This window comes from Petromyzon marinus, chromosome 30, assembly GCF_048934315.1.
Source record: "Petromyzon marinus isolate PM22_M1 ecotype Great Lakes invasive population chromosome 30, UKy_Petmar_22M1.pri1.0, whole genome shotgun sequence".
In the NCBI taxonomy this organism is placed as follows: domain Eukaryota; kingdom Metazoa; phylum Chordata; class Hyperoartia; order Petromyzontiformes; family Petromyzontidae; genus Petromyzon; species Petromyzon marinus.
The window spans coordinates 4,833,573-4,846,512 of NC_133696.1; the positions used below are offsets into that span (position 1 = coordinate 4,833,573).

General features: G+C 47.8%; 1 protein-coding gene across 2 annotated transcripts in view; it reads left to right on the top strand.

The window, feature by feature from the left end:
* LOC116947497 (sodium- and chloride-dependent GABA transporter 3-like) overlaps window positions 1–12,940 on the top strand; it is a 140,452-nt gene that overhangs the window by 117,330 nt on the left and 10,182 nt on the right. For both annotated transcript variants that reach the window (XM_032963310.2, XM_032963311.2), the window contains exon 15: window positions 8,146–8,316. In XM_032963310.2, coding sequence (XP_032819201.1) covers window positions 8,146–8,316 — 171 coding nt within the window. The remainder of the gene's footprint in view (window positions 1–8,145; window positions 8,317–12,940) is intronic.

Here is a 12,940-nt window from a genome sequence, read left to right on the forward strand (position 1 = left end):
CGTGTTGCATAGTCACACTGCGATGCGTTTTCCCACTGCAACACGCGTTCTTGCTCGGCACGATGATGTCCAATAATTATCTGCACGTGCTGGGAATTCGGTCGGAAAGCTCCCGGCAACGTGCGGCGAAACGTCGGACATCCACGTCGATGAACACGCAGCACAGTCAACCGGGAAACGCGCGGTAGGGCAGCACGACCGCGAACGCGCGACGCATGTCGAGCACGTATGCATGTCCAGGCTTTTCTCATAAATCGGGTGTTGTTTTCACAACGCGAATTGGATAGAGCGCGATGATGAATGTATTAGGGGGCACATTTTTCATAACGCGGATGCGAACTGGATGTAACGCGATCGACCGAACGGAAAAACGTCGCGCGAGTAGCAATAAGCGGTCGTACGGCTGCCTCGGCGTAGCGTCACACAAGGCACTGGGATGCTGCTGGATGCTACTTGATGCCACCCACGCGCCTCGGTCTTTGTTCAGCCTGCGTACGCACCTCACGTGTTTATCACAGACTGTGTTTTACCCGACATATATTATTCATCATAACGCGATTTTTCCATAACGCGGTGTGCTTCGGGAACGCAACTACTACTGCGCGATAGGAGAACAGCCTGTGTGTTGAAACTTCTTTCGCACCGTACGTAGACTATCGTGCTAATCGAAGGTGTGCGGGTATGCTGGAACTGGTTGCATTTCATCACCTGATGAAGGCCACTTTTTGTTGTGGCCGAAACGTCGTGAATTTTTTTTTTATATATATACTTTTACGTGACTTTACCGAATAGAACCAAAGAGTATGGAACCTGGAAAACGTCGTCCATCAGCAAGAGGCACTGCTTGTTTATTACGGATCGTATGCCAACAATACATTCATGGGTCTTGAAGTAGAGGACAGCTGTGGTTACATGCAAAGGTGGTCAGCCAGGTAGTGTGAATTTGTTTTAAAAGGTGGGGGGGGGGATACTAATCCTCGGGAGTGGGAGGGGGTGGGCACAATATAGTCAAAGTTCAACAAACATTAAGAAAATCTTCTATCTGCTCTAGCGCTCACCCCCTATGTATGTATTTTACCAGCACCACTTGTTGTAACGTTCTGACCCCCTCCCCTACCCCCCACGTCTGTGATAAAGAGCTTCATAGCTCATTGGATCCCTCCAGGACGAATACAAATTCTGATTCTGAGCAGACGTTAAGAATTCAGAAGGGGGACTGAGCCTCTTCGGTGTGGGAGGGGGGGGGGTGGTTGAGATGCCGGCTGGGAGGGGGCTAAGGGGCTAAGCCCCCTTCCAGCACCCCCGACGCTACGGGGTAGATGAAAGTTTGTGGCTGTTGGTAGGAGATGGTATTAAGTTGGGTTGGGGAGGGGGGTAAGGGAGAGATGGCTGTCGCTGTTTAAATTATTTTTTTTACCCCTTTCGCTGTGTCAAAGCCGCCTCTGTGCGCTTTAGTCTTTATTAAAAACATACTCATTCTGCTGAAAAACAAAGGACGGCGTAAAGGTTTGTTTTCCTTTCACCGCTGAAAGGGAATTGGAAACAGTGGCACGTTCTGTTTTTGCTTTGCGAGGGGTCATGGGAAACGTCGGTGGTTAAGGAATATAAAAAAACTCAAACTCCTTCTCTCCATGCACCCCGCGCGTCTCCTCCTCCCCGGGCCCATCCCTCCGGTCCCCTCGAGGAGGTCCCCTCGATGGCCAGCGGTAAATATCGTGGAGTGTCGCAAGCTCTCGTACGTCGGTCGGTCGGTCGGTTGGGGCGGATGATTTCGTGTGGAGCAAGATGACGGGTACAGCCACACTATGGACGTTTGCGTTGTGTCCCGCTCGCGAATGGGTTCCTGGTGGTCATTTATAATTTTATGGGGCTTTTACCAGGTAAGGCCCACTGAGTTATTCAGCTATTTTTTTTCAGAAGCAACCTGGCTATCACAAATGATAGCCCAATGAAGTGGCTTATCGTGTAGAAATGTGTAGCAGCAGCCAAATACTCTAAACACGTGATGATGATTCTAAATGTGGAAGGGAAAAAAAACCAGAGGAACCGGGCGGAAAATCTACGCGACCACGGTGAGAGAGAACATGCAAACTCCTAATATACAGCAGGTGTCAGGGTTGGGATTGAACTCACGACCTCCTGTATACCAGGCGAGAGAGTTAACATCTCGTTGCCGTTGCGCTCATTGGTTAGATTACAGATAGGATCCGTGAAGTTTCCCACCCACTTTGTCATGGATAAGAGGAAGTTTTGCTGTACATTTCTATAATTATATAACATCTACACGCCCAGTAATGAGCCTACCGTGTGTCTGCCGCTGTGTGTTTAGTGGACCCGTCACACAGTCAGAAGGTTGTGAGTTCAAACGGTGGTTGGCGGGGGTTGACTCAGCCTAACATCCCTCCTCCAAAGGTTGATCAAATCAGTGCCGTTTCGTGTAGAAGCCAACATTGGTTGTCCTGTGGGTTAAGACTCGTCCCCTGCCTTAAAAACGTGACATTTTTGTCCCACCGTTTTTGGGCTGAGGCACCCTCTCGTTGCCCATTTCAGCCGGAAATCACTCCCGACTATTTCGACAGCAGCATGATCAGCAATTATGCCACCTCGGTGAAAATAACACAACAATCATGATTTTCTCCTAAATGCCGTGGGTGTCTCCTTCGTCGTATCTAAAATTATAGTGTGTTTGGGTCGGGGGGTGGGGGTGCCGTGTCCAGACACCCACAATGATTGCGTCGCTGCTCCAGAACCAGGGGTTGCGATCTCCCGTTGTGCCGTGGGCGTTGGGAACAGAGGGAGCGGGCAAACACATGCAAAGTGGCTTTTATAATGAGCCCGAGCGATGATGTAACGAGGGATGCTTTTGATTCGCGCTCTCTCACCTGCTGTTCAAAAGCGATTCATCATCGGTGTCACTCTTTGCTCTTTATAATTGCGCTCGAGTGCCATTGGCTGCCATGGTCGAAGGGAAAGCCGTTCGCCCCGCGTGACCCCCCCCCCCTCCCTCTTACATTCCCCCGATATCAAAGGGATCTCAACAACAGATTAATTGTGCCTGTGAGTCATTTCAACCGTTGCTAAACACCTCCGAAATTCCCTCGCCGTGACTTAGTGCGTTCAGCGCACTCGCCACGCTTAAGAGGCTTGCCGGTAGCGCTTCATTAAGAACGTAAATAAAATCATTGCATTCGGGTTAATTTTACGTGTGTGAGTTGAGCTTCTTTCGCATCGTACGTAGGCAACAGTGCTAATCGGTCGGCTACGTACGGTGGGACCATCACCATCATCGACCATGCTCTGTCCACTGCTGGATAAATGCGTGATCTCATCTCGTCGCTCCATCTCCGCGGAAGCCGTCCTGACCGCGTGCGTTCTGTCCTTTTGGCTGCCATTCCGTCACCGGTCTTGCCCGTCAGCTGTCGTTCTCAGTGGTCATTACCGTTGTGTTTGAGATGTGTATATTCTCTGATCCGTGTGCTCCCCTTTGTATCTCTGAATGTGCATCCACAAGAACGTTTTCAGCCAGTGAATCAGAAACATGGTCAATGGCAATACAACATTTTACAATAGCTAAACAAAAAGTGTGCACAGAAGCATGGGGAGATGACATTTTAAAAATGTACATTAATGTAATTGGTCTACGTTAATGATTATTACTCTCACATTTTATAATGTGATCATAGCATACGGTTCTGAACAGCAGACTACATTTAATATCGACAGCCAATCACGAGACCTCTTACTCCCTATCTGAATTTTTTTTTTTAAAAAAAGGTCTTATTATTGCTCACGGTTGGAGAAACATCATCTCGGTGACATCTTTCCTTACCCATAACTGCGTAGATATTACGTCTACATCACAACGGCCGTCACTGAATGTGTGTTAGCAGACTGAGTGATGCATTGTAAAATCACTGCCGTCACCCACCCATGCCTAAGGTCAGCTCAGTCGCATTTGATTCCCATCGCAAGCTATGTTCCCAGTGAGGACCTGGCCACCTTGCTGCCTGTTCTATAATTCATAAAGGTTGGGCAGGTGCCGAGGCACGCACGAGAAGAGAAAGATAACTTACATTCGGTGGTATCCCAGCCTTTTACTGATTGTCTATCAATGCGTAGCGCGTGCTTTAATTTGAATCCCGCGTGACTCATATGCCCACTCCCGTCATCGTTGTCATCAGCAGTCATGATCAATTCACTGCTGGATGGAGATCTAATCTAATATTATTCTGTATTTATAGAGCGCCGCCGTTCGAGGCTCTCGGCATAGTTTGAAGAACGGTGAAAAATTAGAACGATTTAGATCGCAGGGGCGTGCTAGGGTTGAGGAATGAATGACCACGATAGAGGGTGCTTAGGGATCACGGAAGTGTAGGGGATGGATGGGAAGGAGTGTAGGGGGGAGTGAAGAGGAAGAGAACGATCTTCATTTGAAGCTTTCGTGACTGCAGGAATCCATACTCTTTGGTTCTTTCGGTAAAGTCACGTAGGTAGAAAAATAAAAGCATGCTTTCCCACCTGATGTTGGACGCGTGTGTTGCGCGCGAAACGTCGCGATTTATTTTATTTTATACCTACGTGACTTTACCGAATCAACCAAAGAGTACGAAGAGAACGGGCAAGGGAGAAGCGATAAGCCATGTCTAATATCAGAATCTTTTTTTTTTTACCGAGCTATGAAGCTCTTTTTTTTCACAGATGTTATTAAACCATACTTAAACCGCGCTGGTCATTGTTGGTCTGGGAAGCTGGGTTTGGGGGCCCAGGACTGGTTCATATGTCGCTCACCACGAATGTTAGCTATAAGTGAGATGTATAGAGTCGTGCGCTAACCACTGCATCACCGTTCCAACCCAAGTGCCAATGCTATTTGTCAGCTTCATTGATAAACAACAAAAAAATATTCCATAGGTTTTTTTTTTGGTACAAAAAATGTTTTAGCCCATTTCACACCAGTCAAACTCACTCGTTGCTGTGTAAATTGTGACTAATTCAGTGACTCTCTCTTTCTCTCTCTCTCTCTCAGACTCCCGTTCTTAACCTCCTTCCTGTCCCAATGTTCCTAGAATCTACAAATCTTACAGCCCTCCCCATTCTCCACCAGCCTCCAACTGTGTGCGCCACTGCGCATTTTGTGTTGTCTCTGCTTGAGCTGTAATTGGATTACCACTGGTATTTTATTGGTGTTTGTTGTTGTCGCTTTTGTGTGTATCTACTTAATGTGGCATCATTTGTGTGTGTGTGTGGTATTTAAATTCATCCCGTAATGGTGCAACCTAACTGCAGTATTTCCTCGTTAATTCATGATCTTGCTATCCGCGATTTTGGCTATTGGCGAATCACATCTGGAACTGTATACGACTGCATCGAGAGAGAGAGGGAGAAATTAATGAGGTAAAGTGACGAGAGAATGTGATGAGATAGAGTGATGAGATAGTGATGAGGTAAAGTGATTTTTTAAAGTGACGAGAGAATGTGATGAGGTAAAGTGATGAGGTAAAACGATGAGGTAAAGTAACGAGAGAATCTGATGAGATAAAGCGATGAGGTAAAGCGATGAGGTAAAGTGACGAGATAAAGTGATGAAGTAAAGTGACGAGAGAATGTGATGAGGTAAAGCGATGAGGTAAAACGATGAGGTAAAGTGACGAGAGAATGTGACGAGGTAAAGCAATGAGGTAAAGTGACGAGGGAATGTGATGAGATAGAGTGATGATATAAAGTGATGAAAGAGAAAGCAATGAGATAACGAGATGCGATAAATAGAGAGAACTTGTCGAACTTTTAGAAGCATCTGCAGACGTTGCACGTACGATATTCGTAGGCCGATATCATTATCCGCGAAATTTTCCATTCACGAGCATCTCCAAAAATAAAGAGGTAATGCAGCATACTGAGAAAGGGATTGTTGCGTCACAAGACCGTGAGAGATGGAACTTGCTTGGGGAGACGTATATCCAGCAGTGGATCGACCATGGGTAATAATGATAATGATGTATCATACATACGTACTGTACATACTAGACAATGTATATATCGGATAATAACATGATACTGGTAGGAACCTCCTGGTTACACCACCAGCCCACAGGGGATTATTGTGTCCGTCCGTCCATCGTGCATCCAAAAATGGGAGGGGCTGGGTGGAGAGGGTGGGGAGGGGCTGGGTGGAGAGGGGCTGGGTGGGGAGGGGCTGGGTGGGGAGGGGCTGGGTGGAGAGGGGCTGGTGGGGAGGGGAGGGGCTGGGTGGGGAGGGTGGGGAGGAGCTGGGTGGGGAGGCTGGGGCTGGGTGAGGGGTGGGGCTGGGTGGGGCTGGGTGGGGTGGGGAGGGTGGGGAGGGGCTGGGTGGGGAGGCTGGGGCTGGGTGAGGGTTGGGAGGGGTGGGGCTGGGTGGGGAGGGGCTGGTCACCCCGTGGTGCCCTTATAAAACTCAACGTTTAACCTACTCACGCTGGCTTGTGCCCGCCCTCACAGTCGGGCATATTTGCGGAATACACCACGTGGTGCCGCCGTTGACCCTGGCCATTGACCGAGCAACCCAACGTTCCTACTACCAGCTCCCTCCGCAGGATTGTGTTATTTGACTGAATCCGGCGATGGTGTCACCTCAGGAACATTGTTGAGGGTGGCAAAGGGACGCCTCTGCGACTGTCCCTCTATGAGTCTTTAGTTCAAGTGCCCTCATGTGGTGTGTGGTGTTAAGAGGTGAAGCTCAGATTTGATGGGGGGGCTTGAGCCATGTATCTTCCCTCGGGCATAGAACTTGCGAATAACATATCAGAAAAAATAATATATATTGCTTTGATTCGTGAATATTATGTTCCGTGCATGTATATACACACACACACATATCAACACAGAGTACAACAACGACCGCCATTCGCCAATAAGTGGCGGTGATGTCACCACGGCGCTTGTGCCAGGCTATGTGCACAAACACATGCACGCATGCAAGCTCATGTATGTAACACTGCGGTGGAGCGGTGGCAGAGTGGTTAGCACACTGCGCTCCGAGGCATCAGTGAGCGGAGTTTCTATTCCCGGTCATAATGCAACGCAGCTGAGCCACACGGTAGCAAGCAGCGATGGTGGCTAGACTGTTCCGATGATTCATAAGAGGAATCAAACCGCCACGGTTATTGAATTGTCCCGCAACTGTCTAAAATACTTTGGTCACAATTGCGAGTGGGTGGTCTAAAACCAGGGTTGTGTGCGGTATGGGACCGTCCATAAATGACGTCACGCACCTGGGGGGGGGGGTCAGACATTTGTGACGATGTGTGATGAGGGGGGGGGGTTTGAGAAATGTGACGTCACATCAAATGCGCAACTTTATAAAAAAATATATAGACAACACGTTCTACTTAATTAAATAGACTTTTCAATAAATGTTTTCTCCTACAACATCAGAGTGCAGCGCCACATTAAATACGCACTACAATGACAATAGTTTAAAGCGATTTGAAGCACGTTTTATTTGGGGGGGGGCAGAGCTTTGTGACGTCAAATTTGAGGGGGGGGGTCTGACTTTTTGTGACGACGGTGGGGGGTCAAAAATCGTCAAAAACCGCGTCACGTCATTTATGGACGGCCCCTATACACGCGGCACGGTGTTGTCACGTGAAGCGCAAGGAAACGATGGCTAGGATTGGAGCAGGGCTATCCGATCCTTCAAGCAGTCGATTACTCTCCGTTCGATGACGAATCGGATAATACAAAAACAATTACGTTTGGACGGGATGTGATGGGCAGTGCCTGGGTAACGTTATCGGCATCATGGTCCGTGTCACGCTGGGCGTGGCTTCTGGGGGGGGGGGGTTCCTGCCTTCGGGAGGCAAGATATCGACACGACCACCAATTTTTAAAGGGGCCAGAGGATTCCACCACAACAAAAAAGTAGTCGGTCGCAATGTTTTCATCGCATAAATCTACTTCATTTACCATTCGTCCCAGCCCTTGTTGCAGGGAGCGATCCACTGGTCACAGCCGCACATTGGAATGTCTATAAATTCAACCTTTTTGCGCGTGTCAACGGCGCGCACGTGTCTACGTACGCGCACGTCCGGAGCAGAGGCGAGCAACCAGCGCGACGCACCGTCACCTCCCGCCCCAATTGTTGCGTCACCTCCTCCTCCTCCTCCACAGAGCATCTTCCTCTTCTCGCTCATCAAGTACATGCCGCTGACCTACAACAAGGTGTACGTCTACCCGACGTGGGGCTATGCCCTCGGCTGGTTCCTCGCCCTCTCCTCCGTCATCTGCATTCCCATCGTCATGGTCTACAAGCTGGTTAAGACGCCCGGCACCATCAAGGAGGTGAGCGCGTGGCGCGCGTGTGTCCGTGTCCTCGTGTGGCAGACCCACAGTGTTAATTCAGTCGGCTCTTTTTTTATTTATATATTTCGTAGTCTTATTCTATAGACTGAAACTATTAAATCTGTATTTTTTTTTATTTTACCAGGTAAGGCCCACTGAGCTATATAGCTATTTTTTTGTTTCAGAAGCGACCTGGCTATCACAAATAATAACCAACGGAAGTGGTTTATCACGGGGAAATTTATCGCAGCCAAATACTCTTAACGCCTTCTTGATTTGAAGCTTTCGTGACTGCGGGGATCCATACTCTTTGGTTCTTTCGATAAAGTCACGTAGGTATAAAATAAAATAAATCACGACGTTTCGGGAGCAACACAAGCGTCCATCATCAGGTGGAAAAGCATGGTCTCTGCTGCTGAGGCAGACTGTTTTAAAAGGTTTGAAATGGGTGTAGCTCAAGGGTTATAAAGAAGTAGCCGGGGCTAGTGATGTTAATGTGAGAAATTAGCATGTAACTGTAAGATAGGAGATCGGCCTCCTACATTAACAGCATGCTAATCCAATTACCATCATGCTAATCCCTCACATTAACATAGCCACTTCCGTGCCCTCGTCTAGAAGGCCGCTCTCCTATCTTACAGTTACATGATAATTTCTCACATTACAATCACTAGCCCCGGCCACTTTTTTATGACCCTTGGGCTACAGTCATTTCAAACCTTTTAAAACAGTCTGCCTCAGCAGCAGAGACCATGCTTACCCACCTGATGATGGACGCTTGTGTTGCTCCCGGAACGTCGTGATTTATTTTATTTTAGTTTATACCTACGTGACTTTACCGAAAGAACCAAAGAGTACTCTATACGCATGTTGATTCTAAACGTGGAGGGAAAAACCGGAGGTCCCGGAGAAAAATCCACGGGACCACGTCATCGTTGACTGAAATAATAAACACTTCATTGACTTAAAAGCATTTTCATCACTAATTTGGGAAATAACATTGACACTGCAGGTGGACAGGAGCCGCTAGATTGGGTCAGCCAGTCCAAGCTCACTCTTTTTGTTCCGAGTAATGCCGCTCCATTCCGTCCAAGACGATGAACATGGTCCGTGTTTTGCCACGAGCATATTGTACGTGCGTTGATCAGAGTGTATTGAACACTTGGTAAAGTCTGGTCACAAAGGCCTTGTAAATGCAATTGATAGATCAAGAGGTCACCGTTTCCAATGATGGTGATGCTGTCTTTATTATAATGTACAAACTTGACCTCCAAGGCCCACCGTTACAGTTTCCCACCACCTTTAGGCCGATGATCTATTGGCGACATGCCCTTCACAGACCACTTTTGGGCTGTCGGTGTCATGCCATGATACAAAGGATCGACTCGGATTTCTTGCAGAGTAGTGCAATCGGTTGAGTCCGAAAACAGAAGCAGATATCTCGTCGACTGAAGGAATTTCTCCAAATTAAGTTGCGGAAGGACATTGAACGTCATCTGAGGTCAAAGTTCAATGTGGAAGTCGTTTTTTTTTATGTACACGTCGGTGACTGGGATGAGGACCATTCACTCGTTCCACGTGAGAACCCTCGTCAATCGCATGCGGCTGCCTTGATTCAAACCCGGCATCACAGCGGTGCCAGCTCAGCGCCATAGCCTCTTGAGCCACCCGTTCCACCGGCACAACATTGCATTCAAAAAAAAATCGTGACTGGATATATACCCTCGCAGACGGAACGGCGCCGTCTTTTGACGTGGAAGAACGAAGCGATGTTTCGTGCGTGCCCTCATTTGAATTCCCACAAGTGCGCACTAAAGTGCACCGAGCCTCCTCAGATGCGCTCAATTCTCGACCGTGACCTCGGCGCCTTGCCTCGGGGAAGCCGGCACGAATGCCACGCGATAAAACGGGCCGCTGTTTCAGAGGGGAAGACGAGGGAGGCGACGTGCGGCTTGTCCCCCTTTTGTGCTCGCAGAATTTTTGAACAGCTCATTATTTGTGCCTCGGCGAGCTCTGGCCCATCGCTCAGCGTGCGAGCGACAGGGCCGAGCGCGTCTTGCGAGCAAGGGAGCGAGCGGGTAGTTCCCCACAGCTTTAGCAGGAGATATCTTATTTTATTTTATCAATTGATTATTTTATTCTCATTCTACGTGACTTTACCGAAAGAACCAAAGAAGATGAATCATTGCAGTCACGAAAGCTTTAAATCGAAATATATATTTTTTTGTTTAGTTTTGAGGCGCTCCTGACCCTTGCACTTCTTCGTACGGCTCACGTTGATGAAGAGCAACGACTATGGTTGTACATTGAGGTGGTTCGAGACGGTTAAATACGACGGGAGCAGGGGAGTGTATATCGCCGTGGTGATGGTGATGATAAGGCCTCCTTCGTTTTTGTGAGTCCGTTGTACGTTTCGCGGTCTGTTCTGTGTGACCGCAGTCTCCGCACACGGCCGGGGTGTTTTGTCATTTTCCGCTTGTGCATCATCATCAGGTGTCCGCATCTGCTGCCCGGGTTTGTGCGGGTGCGGTTTCAGGGTTCCCTCGCGCTAACGAGCGGCCTCCTCCAGAGAAAAAATTGGCTGCATGGGCCCAGTAACAGATGAAGGCGCACGCTTGAGTGCCGCAAGCTATGATTTAGTAATTGCGCTTCGCAACCGGCGGCCGCAAGCTCCAGATGGCATCGGTTGGCCGCCGCGCGGCGTTGTTACACTGCCATCTACTGGAAGGCATGTTCGTTGGCAAGAGCGTTTGTTGGCGCACGATGAACCGGAGCCGTATCACACACCTGTGCGTCATGTACGAATTCAAACCCCCCGCCCAACGCCTGCGATCCGACAAATATTCACAATTCTGTTCAAGAATAGATCGCTTTATTTTGTTGTCGCCTTTATTTTTAATTCTTATGGCACGTTTGTACCGTTTTGTTCCGTGTCGATTCCTCGTCGGCGACGATCGGTTTGGTGCGCTCGGGATAACTGTACGTTGAGCAGCGGCCAACAGTTGACCTGGCCCCGTATATTGAACCGTGCGTACGACAATCAGATATTTTGCCAGTCATGCAGCTTACGTGCAAACGATAAGTCAATGTTAAAAATCATGCTCATGGTATAACAACTATACAAATAAGACAAAATACCACTTAATGACGAAAAATACAAACAAGATGGTAAAAAAAAAACATTGGACCCAGAAATAAGCGATACCTTAAATGGAATTTCTCCACCGTATTGTGACAATCCGTCGAGTTTCTGGGGTGGGTGAATCTTTGTTGATCTGTTTAGCATACAACATTGGATATAATTTGCATATATATTATAAACGATAATTTCTTCCATGCACAATTTGATGCGTGCACTGCGATCATAAGAATCTATTTCATTCGATGAATCGAGCGCATCGTTAGATCCTTTAGGGGCATCTCCCCGAGCGATTCCTCGCCGATGGCCTGGTGCCACGCCAGTGGAAATTAGTTTTCTCGCCGTCGTTTTTGTTGCCTCTAATTACAGTATTTTGCCCGAGAGCTGCCTAATTAGGGGGGAATTAGAACCCCGATGCGATTGTGGAGAGACGCGGTAAGTTTAAGAAGTTGGCAGGGGAAAGGTCCCAGAAAAAAAAAATAATCACAAACTGCTAATTTGGCTTCCTCGCTTACAGACACTAAAGCTGTCTCATGTTTGCTTCATACGTCGTCACTCGTGGTACACACACATAGAAGGGTGGAGAGATGGTGTGGAGATACGTGCGCTCGCTGTGATATGAGCCCAGCGACCTGAATTGGATTCCTGGCTATGTTTATAATCCCGGCTTGCGAACGATATCTGAACCGGTCCTGAACATCACTTTTCCCTCCCACCCCCCTTCACCAACCAGTACTCACCAGCATGGTCAAGTATAGTCCAGCAGCCTCCACAAACCACATGGCATGGGGAGGCCTTCAACGGTGGATTGACAAAACGTTACCTATGTTGTTTTATAAGTGGAGTAGAAATACATTTACTGCCAGTTGAACACGTAGGCTTTTGCGACCAATATCATACATAATAGAGGTTTTTGGGCTAGATCGCATAATATATTTATATTTTATATTTACACGATCTAACCCCAAAGCCTCTATTATGGACATTTACTGCCACGTCATTATTTATGCATGTTGAACTTCTTTCGCACCGTACTTAGCCAACCATGCTAATCGGAGGTGCAAATCCTGCCTTAGAACTAAATAATATATAATGTAACAATGTGAGCAGTGGTCCAAAGCTTAGAATGGCCATTGTAGATATTTTAGTTTATGTCAGATACAATACAATGACGACGAGGTTGTCTGGGCTTCACCACCTGAATGTGAAATTGTAGTTGTTGCTCTGCATCTACATCAGCAGCCATACCAAAGAAGAAGAAGAAAAATAAGACAATACAATTTGGATTCATCTTCGAAGAGAAACGTACCATTAATGTCATCAGGACTGGTTCAGATAATTCAGATATCGCACGCCACTGATTGATGTTAGCCGTGACTGGGAATCGAAATCGGGTCGCCAAGTTCATAGCGCGGTGTGCTTACCAGTGAATCACAGCTTTCCCCCTGCTAATACACTGACAATGCATGAAGGTGAACAGGCTCG